An 18,456-nucleotide genomic window follows, 5' to 3' on the forward strand; every position below is an offset into this window, starting at 1 on the left:
TTTAGAACATGGATCCACTTATACAATCATTGTTCCGATCGGGTAAACTCAAAGAATTTGATGGAGACATATGTCAAATTTTTGAGATAATTCTTTATTTCTATTTTTCTTTTCTTCTTTCACAATGTAGCCAACGCATTTCGTCCCTTCATGGGACTTCTTCAGGGCTACGAAAACATAGATAAAATATGTACATTTAAAAACCACAATACAATACAATACACCACTCCATAGAAACATCTACACATTAAATATCTCCTTGTGTGATACTTTATATACAGTGCACTATTTACAAAGCACATATTACCCATTAAGACTCATTACTGAAGATGATTTACCGGTATAAACCATCTAATTGTATCCAAAGAAGCCATGCTCATTCTTAGTCTATAAATCCAGACATACACCCTCTTAGACCAATATTGCATATTTAAGATTCACCAAAGGACTGGTCCAGACATATACCAAGACTGTCAATATGGCAAATACAATCACAGATGGGGAGACTATAGATAAGGAAAAAGAATGGAATTGCGAAGAAGCAAATTCCATCAAGGATTGTTGATAACTGAAGGGCAATATTGTAAATGCCAATTTACCTCAGTCACGTGATATCTTATTTTCATTATTCAAAATTGTCAAATTCCCGTTCTAAAATGATGAAAAGGAAATTCATTAGTTCTCTTCTCAAGATACATGGTATGGTTAATGACTAATAATGCTACTACCTCGCATACCTGTTATCTTAAAAGGTGTATGGTAAGTCCAATATATCCAGGTAGGTCTATTTCCTTTTTTTTCAAATGTTTCGGGCCTGTGTCGGCTCCCACATCCACAGTGACAAAATTAATTGTTAGAACATAGTAACTTTCGTAAAGAGTGGAACTAGCTATATGTACTAAACTCGAAGCTAAAAAGTATGTCAAGCCGATTCGCTAATTCACTCATATTGGCTCATAGCTCCATATGATGTACATCCGCCTATGTACGACATCAATGTCCTTCTATGATTATGCCCAAACATTGACGTTAGCTAATATCTACAGTGTTACCACCAGAGAAAATCTATTGAAATGTAAAGATACAAATGGTACAGTTGCAATTACAATATAGAGATGCAACAGGTGCAATTTCAAAGATGGCCAATACCATAATTTTTTAATTTTGTGTTCATCCTACCGAATGCAATTGATTATGCCAATATGTATTGAGGCACCTACGCTATTGTAATAGTACTACAATGGCCATCTTTGAGTTGATAGAGATTATCTTAATAATGCTGTTAACGTTGCAAGAGAAGAGACACTGGACCTCATATCGATGCACAACGCACAAAAATATATATATATGGGTATTCCCACACGCAAATATAATGGATACATTCCCAGAGATGGCCAATACTATGATTTCGTTATTGTAGTCATCATACCGAGTTCACTTGATTATGCCGATGTGCATTCCTGCATCTACTCTATCAGTAGGGAACTGCGGTGGCCATCTTTGAGTTGATAAAAGTTATCGTCATGATCCTGGTAGCATTATAAATTGGAAGAACTCTAAACACCATATCAACGCAAAGACACAACAGTATGAACAATAACATTTATAATATTAGACTCAATAGACCACTACAGATCATAGTTGGTCTCACCCACTAATAAGTGGTTATGCCTATATGCATGGGCGTCCGCAGGGGGGGGGGCAAGGAGGGGCGCTTGCCCCCCCCTGGACTGCTCCTCCTTGCCCCCCCCTGTGGCCACTTATGCTTTTACGGACGCCTTTTGTCCGGGATTACGGGCCCTGCAGGGAGCAGAGGCATGGGCGTCCGCAGGGGGGGGCAAGGAGGGGCGCTTGCCCCCCCCCCCTGGACTGCTCCTCCTTGCCCCCCCTGTGGCCACTTATGCTTTTACGGACGCCTTTTGTCCGGGATTACGGGCCCTGCAGGGAGCAGAGGTGTTCCCTGCCAGAGGCCTCAACTCACTGATGGGGCTCCTTGCACTCCTCCTCGCTGCCCCTCCCGCCCATTGTCATTCTGTCTGCGGCTGATTGCCACAAACAGAATGACAATGGCCGGTTTGAGCTGCGCGCCACAAGCACGAGTGGTTAGGTCTGGACACAAAGACCTCCTTTTAACACTCTCAGGGCCGGCTTTAGGGCGGTGCAACCGGTGCCACCGCACTGGGTGCTGACTCTTCGAGGGGGCGCCTATTTGGAAGTATTTTATGGTTTTAAAAGCACCTGCTGCATTGCCGGCCTCCGAAATTGTCATAAAAAAATAAAAATGTCAAGATAACTTGGTGATTAATGTTCTTCCTGGAGAGAAAAGGAGTTTTGTCAAGTGGAAGTTTTAACTCATTTTATGTATCACAGAGGGTTAATGTGTGTGCTGCAAAGAATGTGTACCATGCAGATCACAAAATGCATATAGTTTAAATAGGTCAGTGCTTTTGTCAGAGAGATCCTTTTCGGTAAAAAAAAAATCATCATTATGAAATGTAACCTCCAACCATCGGGTTCTGATTTACTTTCTGAGTCTGTGCTTCTCCAGACCAAGCACTCTTAAACTATACTGCCTACCAGTATGGATGACATGCAACTCCTACACCTTGTAGTCCTCTGTATTATGTAACATTTCCTATACACTGATTTACACACCTATGATTGATTGCATCTGAGTAGTGTTTGCGATGTAAAGTGCTCTGACACCCTAAACTGGTACAGGTGGCACTATTAAATACATCTGAGAGAGAGTGGTTATGGAGACTTGAGGGAGTACTGTACTGTTAAAAGGGTAGTAGTGTGGGAGTCTGTGGGGAGCGCCCGTGGGGGGCGCCAACAAACTTTGTCGCACAGGGCGCCACCAGCGCTAAAGCCGGCCCTGAACACTCTGTAGCCTGAGAGCAAGGGGTCTTCTGAATGAAGTTCGGGGGGGGGGGGGGGGGGGGGGTCGATGCATTATTCTCCCAAGTCAAAAACTGAGGTTGCAGCATAGCCCGGATTCCAGATCCCACTAAAACGTACACAGACTTGTGTCAATAACATATCTATCTGCCAGTATGCACCCTATCATGTCTGGCAGGACGTCCCGACCCTGTGTTTCACTACCTCATATCCCCCTGCACCCCACTCCCCACGCTCACTGCCTCATATCCCCCTGCACCCCACTCCCCGTGCTCAGGGCCGGCTCTAGGGCGGTGCGACCGGTGCCACCGCACCGGCTGCTGACTTTGTGTAGGGGGCCCTAATATGATGATTTTAAAAGCACCTGCTTCTTTCCTGGACTCCTAGAAACTTTCAGCCACCTATAAAAATGTCTAAATGACTGCAGTGATTAATGCACTTCCTTAGAGAGAAGGAGAGATCAAAGTTTTGTGTAGTGGAAGTTTCTACTCATCCTAAGATAGCGCAGAGGGTTACTATGCTTGCTGCAAAGAACGTGCAGCTCACAAAGTGCGTATAATGTAATGTAAATAGGTCAGTGGGTCACACTTTTGTCAGAGAGACCATATTGTTGATAACTCTATGAGTTAAAATCCTAATGTGGAACAGTGAGCAAGTAACTGTTAGCAAAGATGCATGCAAACTGGGCTAGAGCGTTATGATTTCCCCCCAGTTTTTCATTATCCTAATGTGGCAAAATGGGTTAATTTGGGTAGAAATCAATTCTTATTAATAAAGAGAACCGCCCATCCATGGTGCTAGGTTTTAAATTCTAGGTTTCTGATTCTCCTGACCAAGCACTCTTAAACTATCCTGCCTACCTGTATGGATGACATGTGACTCCTACACCTTCTTGTCCTCTCTCTTATGTAACATTTCCTATGCACTGATTTACACACCTATGATTGATTGTCTCTATGTAATCTGTGTGATGTAAAGTGTTGTGACACCTTACACTGATAGGAGCGGCGCTATAAAATGAATTAAATGCACCTGAGACTGAATGGTTACGGAGGCTTGAGGGGCGCTGTGAAAGGATGGTTATGAAGAACCTGTAGTGGAGGTGGTCATTGGGGGTGCCAAAAAGCATTATCGCACTGGGCCCCACGAGCGCTAAAGTCGGCCCTGCCCACGCTCACTGCCTTATATCCCTCTGTACCCCACACCTCGCGCTAACTGCCACGACATATCCCTCTGTACCACACACCTTGCGCTAACTGCCACAACATATCCCTCTGTACCCCGCACTTCGCGCTCACTGCCACATATGCCTCTGTATCCCACTCCTCACACTCACTGCCTGATCGCTCATTTTACCCTGCCATTCATCTTCTACGTATTCTCTCCCCTTCCACTCGTTCTACCTCTGTTCACCCCTTACTTCTTTTTGTGCCTTACTTCTTTCTCAATATCTCTACTTCTTTTCCTCTTCAGTAACATCTGTGACACATCTCTGCACTTCCTTTATATCAACGCACCCCTCTACCTCGCCTGTCTACCTCAGTCGTTATTATTCCCTCTTCCTCAGCTGTCTCTACCTGTCTCTGACACACCTCTCCCTCTCTCTACCTGGCCCTCTCTGGTTCTACGACTGCGTTATTCTCCCCTCTCCAGCTTTGATTTACCTGTCTCTGCTCCTGAATCTTTTACTTCTACACCTCACTTCTTTGTCTACACTTCACCCCTCGCTACCCTTCTGTTTGCCTCACTACGGTCTTTACCCGACCCACCTTCAGTGCCTCTTCCCATTTCGCCTCACTCCCTCACAGCGCTCTCCTAGCATGCATCTGTTTTTCCCCTCACCACCATGCCTGCCTCTACCCCTCCTTACCTTTCTAACCAGCCTAACTTTCTACCTTCCTGTTATTCCTGGTAGTGAACCTTTCATTTCACCCCTCCGGTTGTATTATCTACGCATTCAAATTGAGTAGGTCATTGCTGTGCTCCCAACCTGACATCGAGACCCAGTCCCCTAGCCTCTCAACATGCCCAGATATAACAACAAGCATTGGCATAGCCAATTGGTCTCGCCTTTGGGACCTGCTGCAGAACTAAATACTTATACTGCCGGCATCACACTTACCCAGCGCCAAGACGCCTTGGCAGAAGTGCGCTATATAAGTTCTTCAGTCAGTGAGTCAGTCATAAGGTCCCAAAGGCGAGACCTATTGGCTATGCCAATGCTTGTTTTTCTCAGGTTGGCCTGAACATTACCCGATCCGGATTGTCTGCCATTTTAGCCCCGCCCCATTAACATTAGCCACGCCCCTTCATTTGCCAGGTTCGCCCCCCCCTGGAAAAATTTCTGCGGACGCCCATGCCTATATGTATTTTGGCACCTACTCTATTATAAAGGTGCTGCGGTGGCCATCTTTAAGTTGGTAAAAATTATAGTGATGATCCCAGTAGCACTACAAATAAGGACACTAAACCCCATATCAATGCAAGTGCGCACACAAATATAAGTGATAATATTTATATCATTTGACTCACTGTACAGCTACAAATCATAGTCGGTCTCACCCACTAATAAGTGGAGTGAGGGAGATAAAAATCCAGCATATTGACTTGCCGGAGGCCAGTTGTCGAACCTCAGTCCAACTCCCCCGAGCGATGTCTAAGAATGGTATCAAACCGGGATCACTCAATAAGTGGGCTTATATTCCGAAATTGATTTTATGCGCTTGAGCAAAACACTAGTTCTAATAGCCCACTCAGTGGTCATCTTTGAAAAGTGATTTACTACTATCGGTCCGGCGAACAGCCTCAATCGTGGCGCATGTGCAGCATATATAAGTACGCTGCTTAAACGACGGACATCTTGTAATGATGCTTGTGTGATAAAGTTGCATAAGTCATTGCCAAAGATTGTCACTACCGTTAGAGAATGAGATCCTACATATCTTGAAGAAGTAATTATTCATAAACCGTTTCTAAATATGACAAAAATTCTAACCATCTTTAGGGAATGAGTTCTACAAAACGGTCCTACTCAACTTCTCAAATCGGGCGCATACGTAGTGTGTACAACTACGTTGATTTCTTCAATAGACAATAATTTAGTGGATGTTCATGAACCATCTATCATATCAGAATAATTGTAGCCATCTTGGGGGAATAATTTCTACAAATCAGTCCTGCACAATGTCTCAAACAAAGCGCATGCGCATGCGTGGTGTGTGTAGCTACGATGCTTTCTACGGCGGACATCTTTTAGTAATACGTGTTGTAGCGGTCTAGTTGTTATCACGTCATGTTGACGTGACGCAGGCGGCCATGCTGGCGCCGGGGTGCGCGCGCAGATTAGCGCGCCGGGCAGCCAGAGTGAGAGTGCTGGCCGACGCTCCTCGGTACATGTTCATTTGAATGCTAAATAAATATAGCGGTAGCCCAACACGTGCCTCGTGTGATCATTGAGCGACATTACAGTGGCGACGAGCGCGGGATAGAGACCTGACCGACGCGGGAGCACAGTAGAGGGCAACACTCCACGTGGCCCCCACGAGGCGAAGGAAGACACGCAAACAGGGCACCAGGCCCAAAACGGAACACCAGACAGGCCTGCCTGGAGCGGTGGAGTCACGGAAAACGTCCTAGTCAACCACGTCGGACGATCCGAGGTACGGAGCAACCGAGGAGCGTGGCAGTGCCACAGTACAGCACACGAACTGCATATAGGCCACAGAGACGACGCTATCCACAAACGGCCAAGAGCACACGCGCCACCTTCACACATATCCACGTACAGGGAGCGCTGCGCTGGCTACCAAGGAGGAGGAAGTGGGGTCTAGTAACAAGAGCCCCCAGAGAATCAAGCACACAGGGAACAACAACAACACCCCAGGCAGCCCCCCGAGCAAAGCCACCGACGGAACAAGCGCCAAGGAAGTGAAGATGAGTACCCCGGCAGGGTATGCGATTGCACCCGTGCAATTCCTAACGAAACCCGGAGACCCACTGATGAAATGGGAGGACTGGAAGGAATATATAGACAATTTCATAGGGGTTCTGGAGGACAAAAATGAAGAGCAGTTCACTCCTCAGAGAAAAAAACGCATCCTGCTACTAAATCTGGGCCCAGAAGGACTGAGAATATACAAGAGTCTAGTACCAACGAAGAGAGAAGACACAGACGACGATGTGTATGCGCATGCAGTGGAGGCCCTAGATGAGCGATACCGCCCCACCATCTGTGTTTCAGTGGATAGATATAACTTCCAGCAAAGGAAACAAAGGGTGGGGGAATCCATCGAAGAGTATGTAGCAGCGTTGAGAAAGCTAGCAGCCCCGTGTAAGTACGCACTGTGGGAAGATGAATTCATAAAAGACCAGGTGATCATGCACACCACCAGTGCAAACGTGCAAGATAAGCTGTGGGCGAGTGGGGACACCACACTCAAGGAAGTAATGGTCATAGTGAAGAGGGCAGAACTCTCGAAGAGGTGCGCCGACGCTACCAAAAAAGAGGCGGTCACCCCAACCATGGTGAACAGGATACAGGAGGGAGATCACCGCAAGGACCAGAAAAACAAACAACCCATGGCCAAAGGGACTAGCAGATGGCAAGGGAAACAAGCGGACAGTGAGAACAAGAAAACGTGCTACAGGTGTGGAAGTTGGTCCCACGAAGCCCACGACAGACGTTGCCCGGCGTTCCGAGCCAAATGCCTGCACTGCGGTATCATGGGTCACTACGAGAAGGTGTGTCGGAAGAAACAACAGAAAGGAGTGGTGAAATATGTTGACCAAAGCGCAGAAGACCTGGAGGAAGCCACAGAGGAAGAAGTGGTCACCGTCTTATGTATATACGATCAGGTATTGAGCGTGGACGCCAAGAGATCAACCAAACCCGTCCTAGAGATGTCCATGGGCGGCATCACCATTTCAGTAGTGGCAGACACCGGATCCCCATTTACCATTATACAGAGAGCAGTGTGGGAAGAACAGTTCCAATCCAAGTTGGGCCCTGAACTGGAGAAACTAGACATACGACCAGTTACCTATAATGGGGATCGCATTCCCATGCTGGGTTTCCGACGTCTACTGTTCGAGTTCAGAGGCCGATCAGCGTGGTGTAAACTGTATGTGGCCGAGAAAGGACCCTCCGTCCTAGGATGGTTAGACCAGGGCGACCTAGGCATAAAACTCGACCCAGGAGGAAAGGAACAAATTCTGCTCACAGAACAGGAGGAATGGCCGGACATGGACAGATGGAAGAAGAACTACCCAAAAGTGTTTGGGGGCACTGTAGGAAAAATGGAGAAATTTCAACATAAAATAGTGCTCAAGGACGGAGCCACGCCAGTGGCACATAAAGTGAGGAATGTGCCCATTGCAGTAAGGGAAGCCGTCCAGACAGAACTCCAAGATCTGGAGAAGAAGGGCATCACAGAACCCATTACATGTGCCGAATGGCTGGCGCCCTTGGTGGTCGTGAGGAAACCCAACGGGAAGGTCAGGCTCTGTGTGGACCTGAGAGAACTCAATAAAAACATAGTGGTGGAGAAATTTCCCCTTCCCAAGATAGAGGAGATGTTGGCAAAAACCAGAGGAGTTCAGTGGTACTCCACCATTGACCTTACATCAGCTTACCACCAGGTAGCTTTACACCCGGACAGCAAAAGCCTGACATCGTTCATCACCCCGTTCGGGTGCTACAGATTTTGTCGCATGCCGTTCGGGCTAGCCTCGGCGGCAGCTGTCTTTCAGAAGATGATGCACCAATTGTTCAGAGACTGCGAAGATGTACAGTACTTCCAGGACGATATCCTAGTGATGGGGAGAGATAGGAGAGATCATGACCGGAAACTAGAAAAAGTACTACGAACACTAGAAGCCAAAGGTCTCACGGCAGAATGGTCGAAATGTCGGTTGGGACTGCAATCGGTAACCTATTTAGGCCATGAAATTGGGCGACAGGGGATCACACCCAAGGCGGGGAACGTGAAAGCCATCGCGGAAGCACCGCCCCCCAAGAACAAGGAGGAAGTCAGATCGTTCCTGGGGATGGCGGAGTACTATAGCAAATTCGTGGTACATTTCGCATCCAAGACCTACAACATGAGGAGGCTGACAAGAGAGAGCACAGTGTTCCAGTGGACACCGGAAGCCCAAGTGGAATTCGAAGTCATCAAAAAGGGAATCCTAGAAGCCATACCACTCAAGGGGTACGACCCACAAGGCGCCACCATACTCATCACCGACGCCAGCGACAAGGGGTTAGGCGCTGTACTCATGCAAGACCGAGGAAGAGGGGACACGGAGACAATCAGCTTCGCCTCCAGAGCACTGACGGAGACAGAAGGCAAGTACAGCGTCATCGAGAAGGAGATGTTAGCGGTAGTGTGGGCCATGACGAGATTCCGGCAGTTCCTATGGGGTACCCGATTCCGGCTCAAAACGGACCACAAGCCGTTAGTGAAGGTATTAACATCGAGCGGGCACGCCAGTGCCACACCCCGGATATCGAAGATGTCCTTAAAACTGTTGGAATTCAGATATGATGTGGAGTACATTCCTGGAAACAAGAACCGAGTGGCGGACTACTTGAGTCGAGCGGCGGCCATGGAGCCGGGAGAAGAAGACCCAGCGGACAAAGGAGAGATGGTAGCTCTCATAGAGGACCAAGAGAAGATAATCAGCATACAAGAGTGGACGGAAGCCTATGAAGAAGACTCTGACCTTATGGAAGTAAAAGCGCACATCACACAAGGGTGGCCTGATAAGAAAAAGGTGAAAACCAGCCTCAAACCATTTTATGAAGTGAAAGAAGAACTGACAGTAGGAGACAAGGGCATATTCATCTACCGGGGAGACAGAGTAATTCCCCCCACGAATCTCATCAACAAGCTGCTGGACTTATTACACGAAGGCCACCTTGGCATTGGGAAACTCAAGGCCAGATCGAAACAGAACTACTGGTGGCCAGGTATGGACGTAAGAGCAGAGAGGCATGTCAGGGAGTGCCCCCAATGTCAAGGGGCCGACAAAACACTGAGACCACTACGTCCAGCTCTTGGAAAATTCGACACTCCCTCAAACCCGTGGGAAGAGTTGTCAATAGACATTCTAGGACCGGTGCTGGATGACCAGAGCATACAGAAATACGTGTGTGTCCTCATCGACCGTTATTCCAAATGGCCAGAAATAAAGGTGAGCGAATCCATGGACACGGAGAACATCCTGGAGTTTCTATCGGAAACATTCACCCGAGAAGGAATTCCCAAGTCCATCTTAAGTGACAATGGACCACAGTTCACGTCGGAAAGATGGAAACAATTCATGGGAAGAAATGGCATCTCTGTAAAGCACACGGCCATATACCATCCGGCAGGCAACGGTCTGGTGGAACGATTTAACAGAGTGGTGATGGGGGCCATACAAGCGGCCATCACCTGTAATAAAGACTGGAAGAAAGCGTTGGAGAACATGGTATGGGCCTACAGAATAACGCCCACAAGCACGGGGTATAGCCCGTTTCAAATTTTGAGAGGACGTGAACCCTTCACGCACGACAACAGAATCTGGAAGGAGAAGGTGGTGACCAGCGAATGGTCCCCGGCGGTAGTAAGAGCGAATCTGGAGAGAGCACAAGCCACCTACACCAACAACTACAACAAGAGGAGGAATGTGAAGGACACTCATTTAGAGAGAGGAGAATGGGTGAGAGTAAAGCTGGCGACCCTACAAAGAAAGGGAGACAGCAAGTACAGCAAGCCGATGCAGGTTAAGGAAGTTTATGATCGAGCTGCCCTGCTCAGTGATGGGAACGTGTGGTCGCAGGACCGCATGGCCCGGTGCAACAAGATATTGAGATGGGAACAGTGGGATCCGGAAGGTGAGGACACGGAAGACGGGGATGAAGAGAACAAGGAAGGCGGAAGTGAACAAAGGGAAGAAGCAGGTGCAGGAGAGGAGCAAGAAGGTGTGTTAAGGGGTGAGGCCCCAGTGGTAGAGATGGACAGGCCGAGAGGCAATATGAACAGCGAAGGAGCGATGAGTGGAGGAACAGAAATCGAGGAAACGCAGAGCCAAGGGGCTCGAGGGAACATTGGTAAGGTAACCAGGAGTGGAAGACAAGTTGTAAGGCCTTCCAGGTTCCAAGACTTTGAACTAACCTGCGAACTGTAAGTGCCTGATTTTTGGTTTGGTAAAAGGGGGAGATATGTAGCGGTCTAGTTGTTATCACGTCATGTTGACGTGACGCAGGCGGCCATGCTGGCGCCGGGGTGCGCGCGCAGATTAGCGCGCCGGGCAGCCAGAGTGAGAGTGCTGGCCGACGCTCCTCGGTACATGTTCATTTGAATGCTAAATAAATATAGCGGTAGCCCAACACGTGCCTCGTGTGATCATTGAGCGACATTACACGTGTGTACTAAGGTTACATTGGCAAAGCCCTAAATAAGTAGATTTGATATTTATTGTCCCACATTAGATTACTTAATGTTGCTACAATTAAGCAATAATATCCTACTTAATTTGGAAAGATGGTCATTCGAACAGGGCCAAAGTAAGATCATAATAATAGTCATCTTTGAGAGGTGATGTTCAGATCAGTGCCGCTTGATGCCTCACTCAGGGCACTTAGGTAGTATATGTCGCTATGTTGCTTCAGCAACGAACATCTTGTGATGGTACTAATACCTGAAACCACATTAGCCTAACCCCAGACAAGTAGATTCAATGTTTGTATTCTCCCATTAAATTCCATTAATGTGGATACAATTAAACAATATTACCATACACAATTTCAAAGAATAATTGTATTTTGATAGGTTATATATATTTTGTCAAATCCGGTATTCAAGGATGAATTGCCAGTATTCCACATATGTTAACATTACAGTTCTATTATGCACCCACCTTTTCAATTGGTTCCCGCCTGATATTCATCATGTGCATTCAGTGCCTATCGTTATCTGTTGAAGAGAATTATTATCAGTAGACAGTCACAAAGTATTATCAGTAGTGGTGTGGTATTGTGTCTAAGGCCTCATTGTAAATCATTTGCAGTAAAAAGGAAGCACTTCATCAGTCATGATGACTAACAGATAACACTTCAAAGAGCGAATGGCATTCCTGTGGGCTTACAGAAAGTGTGAATAACACTTCCAATTAACAATGGCTCAAGGAGGCTGACCAAAATACCTTATCTACATAAGTTCATAATTTTACCTTTTCATTACATCTGCTCTGCTAGACAGCTACATCTACGTTTATGCCAGGAAGAAAAATATAGACTTTCTATTTTTCAATGTATGTAAACTCAGTGGAGAATTCATGCAGTTGTTTCATGGCATGTGACTGCTAAAGAGTTAGAATAACCACATCTGTATAGTAAATGACAAGTACGACATTTACTGTGCTAAAAAAAAAACAGTATTTGTATTGTTATTTTTTTTTTTTAAATTGAGGATGTACGATCTCCATGCACAAATAAAATAGAATCATTTACGTTTACCAATAAATATTTGATCATGGCCACAGATCAAATGTTTGACCCTTTAAATTGGTGTTTTCAGCCACAACCCTTCAGTGAGCCCAGGTGAAGATAGAGAGCAGCAGATTTAAACAATACAGAAAAACTGTGCTCAGAGGGGGAAGGAGCATCAAACAAGTATTATGGTCCAGGGATGGGTAATCCCAAATTAGTGGTACAAGGTGATGCTGTTATATATTCACCAGTGTCAGATTTACAGCCTCTGTCTGTCACAATCGCCTCATTTTTTAAACTAATTCTGTGCCATTTCTTTTTATGTTGCAGGATGACTAACCGTGGTGGAACTCGCTTCTGTGATGGCATACCCAGGCAATGTTTCAGGAGGTTCAAGATTTCGCCAATGGTTACTTTGCTTTTCTTTATCCTGGTTGTACCACAGCAAGGTAAGGCACCCGTTTCTTCTGAACTGTGCATCTTGATCTAGACCTGTATCAGAATACTTTAACTGTGAACGCCCTTTCACTGATGGTCAATGTGAGGAGGGCACAATTGACAGTTGGAGACACTTGAGCCCCAACATTTACTGCAGAAGTGGACTTTCCCTATAATTGAGCCCCAACATTTACTGCAGAGGATGACTTTCCCTATACTTTTTTTAAAATGTATGTAGGTCAATGATGATGTATAGGTCCAGTTTATGGATAGAGTTCTCATTCCTAGCACCCTCCAATGATGTCACTATTTTCGACAGCCTTTTGCATAAGGAGTGGAGTGAATAATGCTAGGCTGCATTGTATTTGAAGGCTTACTGGAGCATGCGACACAGCACGTGCGCACACAACTCTGTTTGATGAGGCACACCAGAGTGGTAAGAGGATACCCTGAGTCACGATGCGAATACCTGTAAAATAGGCAAGTGTATGTTTTCATAGGGGGGGGAGGAACTCCCAGAGTTTCAATCTGGGGAGTTACAAAAACAATTCTGCGGTATTCCAACAACGGGCGGAAAATAATTTAGCACCGGTAGTGCCAGCATTTTCCCTGAAAATCATCATGAATGTGTGTGTGTGGGGGGGAGGGGTTGTAAATAAAGATCATGATGTGACTTTGGGAATGATTCCAGAAAACATTTTCTCATTAACAATAATGGGTTGGTAAGGTCATTTTTCACATGATAATTTTGTTGTATTTCCAAAAGCCTTTATTTTCATTAATTTGTTTCATCTCGGTATCATTTCAATGCATCCTCGTAGCACATATTTGGCAATGATTTTTTGCAGTATTTAATCTGAGTTAAAAACACTTTTTGATATATTATAAAAAGAAACTGGCACGCATTTGTGGATTTGAAACGTCAGCAATCAAAACAACCGCTATGTTTTATCACCGTTAAATAAAAGAACTACGGCCTAATCTTCAAAAACATTTGAATATCGAGGGCACTATTTTTCGGGTCTCAAAAAGCGGTCACAATTTATGACCAGTCTTTTTGCGACTGGTAATTTATTTTGCGAAGAGACCTAGTAATTAATAGGTCGATTCACAAAATAAGGCATTGGAGTGGGTTGCATTCTGACTTCGAATCAAGACTAGGTTGGGACAAAGTGCGACTCACTTCCATTGGTCAGAATCAAGGTGGCGGTGCCTGCCAGGCTCTGAAGACCTCCATGCCTGTGTCTGAATTAAATAAAAAAGTACACTTCATGGAAACAGGGCGCTTTTAGAAAAATTAAGTTTTGTTTTTTAGAACTTTATTTGGGAGAGTTGGCAGTGGTTTCCTGTTCATCACATCTATAAGTGGGCAATCGATGGTGGAAAAGGTTGTAATGAAAATAGCTTGTGATCGCAATGCCTGCTTCCCTGTATGCAATCTAAATACCATCACAGTCTAGAAAGGTCACTTGACTTTGACTGTATAATAGCACTGATGCAAGTTTTGTCGGTAAAGGCTAGACACACCAGTGATTATATGACTGCCAAAACTGTTGTGATTCATACATTCGATTACAGATGCCATAGACAGGGGCGTAACACAGGCCCCCGCATCCCCGCGGTGCGAGGGGGGGGGGGGCAAGCTCCAGGGGTCCCCCTCAGCACAAAGCTCCGGCCCGGGAGGTCCTGATTGAGCCCTGAGGGGGCCCCTCCACATACCTTGCAGGGGGGCTCCCTCAAGTTTCGTTACGTCACTGGCCGTAGAGGTGGCAGTATGATGGATTCTTTGAGACGTACCTCTTGTTACTGGCCATTATCCATATGGCTAATGTAATGTTTGCTTTTTCACTAAAATGGTTACCAAGATTGTCCTAGGGTTAACAACCCTGTGGAGAATTAGACAACTTGCCAATTGCACCTCGAGTAATGTCATACATATCATCCTGTTCCCATATGGGCTAAAATATGCAGGTATGACACCCAGGAAAGTCTGAAAATGCATCAAAGCTCACCAGAATACAATTAGATGTCTAATGACTATGACCAGGATGACTAAACATTTCTTGGATAGGAAATGCACAAAGAACAATCTTGAGTGGTATAAAAAAAATCATTTCAGAAAATTGACATGACGGCATCAACACTTTTCTATCAATAGCACCAGCTCTACCACTTACGGACGGATGTTGAGGGATTAAATGATGACATCATTTGGTCACAACTAAGTTGAATAGCCTCTAATTATCGTATGCTCTCACTTTATATCTCGGCGATGAATGCAACCTTGATCACCTATTGAGGCATGTATGTTTTCCATACACTGGGAACATATGCAATATAAACAATTTTGTTCTAGGTCAACTACTTTGATTAAAAATGTATACAAAGATTTTATGGGAACAATCACAATCATTATAGCAATCTCAGTAATGTGACTAATTCAATCAATACACTTAGGTTATCAACTTTGTACACATAATAGTGTAGTTCACTTTAGTGCGTAATCAAAAACGTTTGGTACTGAACTCTTTATTGTTTGTGTTGGATTCTCACATCGTGCAAAAGATGAGAAATCTGACCACTGAATGGATCAAATAACATTTCACTCAGTATGAAACAACCATACTATGATTAATCTATTACCCTCGACAGGGCTTGCTGTACATGTCCGGACTACAGTTCCTATGAACTATATAGTCAACATCATCGTTACCCAAGACTTCATTACTGGGTAACAAAGGGCTAGAATAAATATGGGTGGAGCACTTTGAAGAACTGCTGATTCAGCCCGTGACGCAGTCCCCACAAGACATATAGCCAGCTGACAAGGACTTGCCAGTCCACTGCGGCAAGCCATCAAACATCTGAAAAATGGGAAGGCAGCAGGACCTGACAACATTCCTGCAGATGCACTGCAGGCAGACAATGAAGCATCAGTAGACATGCTCTACCCCATATTTGGAAGGAACTAGGAAGGGTAAAGGATGCCATTAGGCTAGGAGGAGGGATATTTCATCATGATCCTCAAGAAAGGTGACCTGATTTACTGTGCAAACTACAGAGGGATGACTCTTCTAACAACCGACAGTCGTCCTAAACAGAATGTAGGAATAAGTTGGTGCTCTGTTGCGAGACTAGCCTGACGGCTTCCACACAGATAGATTCTGCACAGACCAGGTTGAAACACTGCGCTTCATCATTATGCAGTCAATGGAATGGAACTCCCCTCTCTATGTAAACTTCATCGACTATGACACTTGACAGCATGGACATAGAGACCCTTTTTAAAATCCTCCACCTCCGTGGTGTGCCAGATAAACTCAGCAGAGTCATCAGGAATTCTTACGAAGGAATGACGTGCAAGATAGTCCAAGGAGTACAACTCATGGAAGCCTTCCAAGTGAGAGGAAGCCAGCCCCTGAGGAAGAGGTCAAAATACCTTGAAACGCATAGGGCTTGAATTTATAATTATCGGGATGCTGGGGCAATGAAAAACGCAGGAATGCGGGCGAGCTGTTCGTGTGCCTCCTCAAAGCTTGGGACCTTGGTGGGATATATTATGGCACGGCAACCCTGCCGTGGAGGAGAGCACCATCATTACATGAAGAGGCTGAGGCTTGGAATGATATCCGGCCCTGAAAAGCACAGCAAGCCACGAATCACTAAGACTTTTGCCCCGCTAATCACCCGCCTACTATAGGAATAAATAAATGCTTTTAGTAAGTTGGCGCTTTGAACCCACTTAGGGTAATTAATAATTCTCTTAGGACTACATGTCCCAGTGTGCAGTTGGTAACGCACTAGCGTAATGCACGCATAAAAAAGAGACATCAGAGTCACCATGAGAGGAAGCCAGCCCCTGAGGAAGAGGTCAAAATACCTTGAAACGCGTAGGGCTTGAATTTATAATTATCGGGATGCTGGGGCAATGAAAAACGCAGGAATGCGGGCGAGCTGTTCGTGTGCCTCCTCAAAGCTTGGGACCTTGGAATATATTATGGCACGGCAACCCTGCCGTGGAGGAGAGCACCATCAATAAAGAGGCTGAGGCTTGGAATGATATCCGGACCTGAAAAGCACAGCAAGCCACGAATCACTAAGACTTTTGCCCCGCTAATCACCCGCCTACTATAGGAATAAATAAATGCTTTTAGTAAGTTGGCGCTTTGAACCCACTAAGGGTAATTAATACTTCTGTTAGGACTACATGTCCCAGTGTGCAGTTGGTAACGCACTAGCGTAATGCACGCATAAAAAAGAGACGTCAGAGGCGCCATGAGAGGAAGCCAGCCCCTGAGGAAGAGGTCAAAATACCTTGAAACGCGTAGGGCTTGAATTTATAATTATCGGGATGCTGGGGCAATGAAAACTCAGGATTGCGGGCGAGCTGTTCGTGTGCCTCCTCAAAGCTTGGGACCTTGGTGGAATATATTATGGCACGGTAACCCTGTCGTGGAGGAGAGCACCATCATTACATGAAGAGGCGGAGGCTTGGAATGATATCCGGACCTGAAAAGCACAGCAAGCCACAAATCACTAAGACTTTTGCCCCGCTAATCACCTGCCTACTATAGGAATAGATAAATGCTTTTAGTAAGTTGGCGCGTTGAACCCACTAAGGGTAATTAATAATTCTCTTAGGACTACATGTCCCAGTGTGCAGTTGGTAACGCACTAGCGTAATGCACGCATAAAAAAGAGACGCCAGAGGCGCCATGAGAGGAAGCCAGCCCCTGAGGAAGAGGTCAAAATACCTTGAAACGCGTAGGGCTTGAATTTATAATTATCGGGATGCTGGGGCAATGAAAAACGCAGGAATGCGGGCGAGCTGTTCGTGTGCCTCCTCAAAGCTTGGGACCTTGGTGGAATATATTATGGCACGGCAACAAGATTTTCTTCATGCACTTTATTGCCCACCAAATGAAATGTTCTGTGCTTATGTTTTTAACTTTTTTAAAGGATTTTTAGCTATTTATTAAACTCTCTGGAAGATTGTGCCGGCCCGGCCTTGTGGGACTGATGGCTTGCAGTGTACCTATTACGGTCCGAATACTATGTTTTTATAATTCTTGTACTTGTGATGATTGTGTTGCTTTGTTTGTACATGTTTATGTGGCCCTCTTTGAGAGCCAAAACATAATAAATAAAATTTGAAATTTGAAATTTGGGACCTTGGTGGAATATATACATATATATATATATATTATCTACTGGCGGTCGCCAGTAGATAGTTATAGTTAGGACCCTGTTTCCATAGGAAATCCGCAACATTCTATTTGGAATAACTTTGGTGCCGGTCGATGAATCCTCGCGAAATTTTCAAAATAGGTGGGGCGCTACGCTCCGCTCCTACCCTGAAAGTCTCGGGGGGATTCGTCAAGCGGGGGCTGAGAAAAAAGGGGGGTCCCAAAACGCGTTTTTCCCATGCATTTTTCCATAGGACCTTTAGACACAGCTACAGCCAGAACGGCTGAACAGAGTTACTTGAAATTTGGCAGAGAGGTAGTCCTCAGGTCAAGGAAGTGCCTTTTGTAGGTCTGGTGTAAATCTGTTCAGTAGTTCCTGAGAAAATAGCATTTAAATCAATATATATATGTGGGCGGAGCCTAACCACACATCTCATCCTGAGATCTGATTGGCTGTCA

General features: G+C 45.6%; 1 protein-coding gene across 2 annotated transcripts in view; it reads left to right on the top strand.

Moving 5' to 3' along the window:
- Positions 1-18,456, top strand: part of ADGRG2 (adhesion G protein-coupled receptor G2) — a 900,557-nt gene that overhangs the window by 171,263 nt on the left and 710,838 nt on the right. For both annotated transcript variants that reach the window (XM_085622206.1, XM_085622207.1), the window contains exon 3: positions 12,704-12,822. In XM_085622206.1, the coding sequence (XP_085478332.1) occupies positions 12,705-12,822 (118 nt within the window). In that variant the 5' untranslated portion in view covers position 12,704. The remainder of the gene's footprint in view (positions 1-12,703; positions 12,823-18,456) is intronic.

This window comes from Triturus cristatus, chromosome 8 (genome assembly GCF_964204655.1).
Source record: "Triturus cristatus chromosome 8, aTriCri1.1, whole genome shotgun sequence".
Lineage (NCBI taxonomy): Eukaryota > Metazoa > Chordata > Amphibia > Caudata > Salamandridae > Triturus > Triturus cristatus.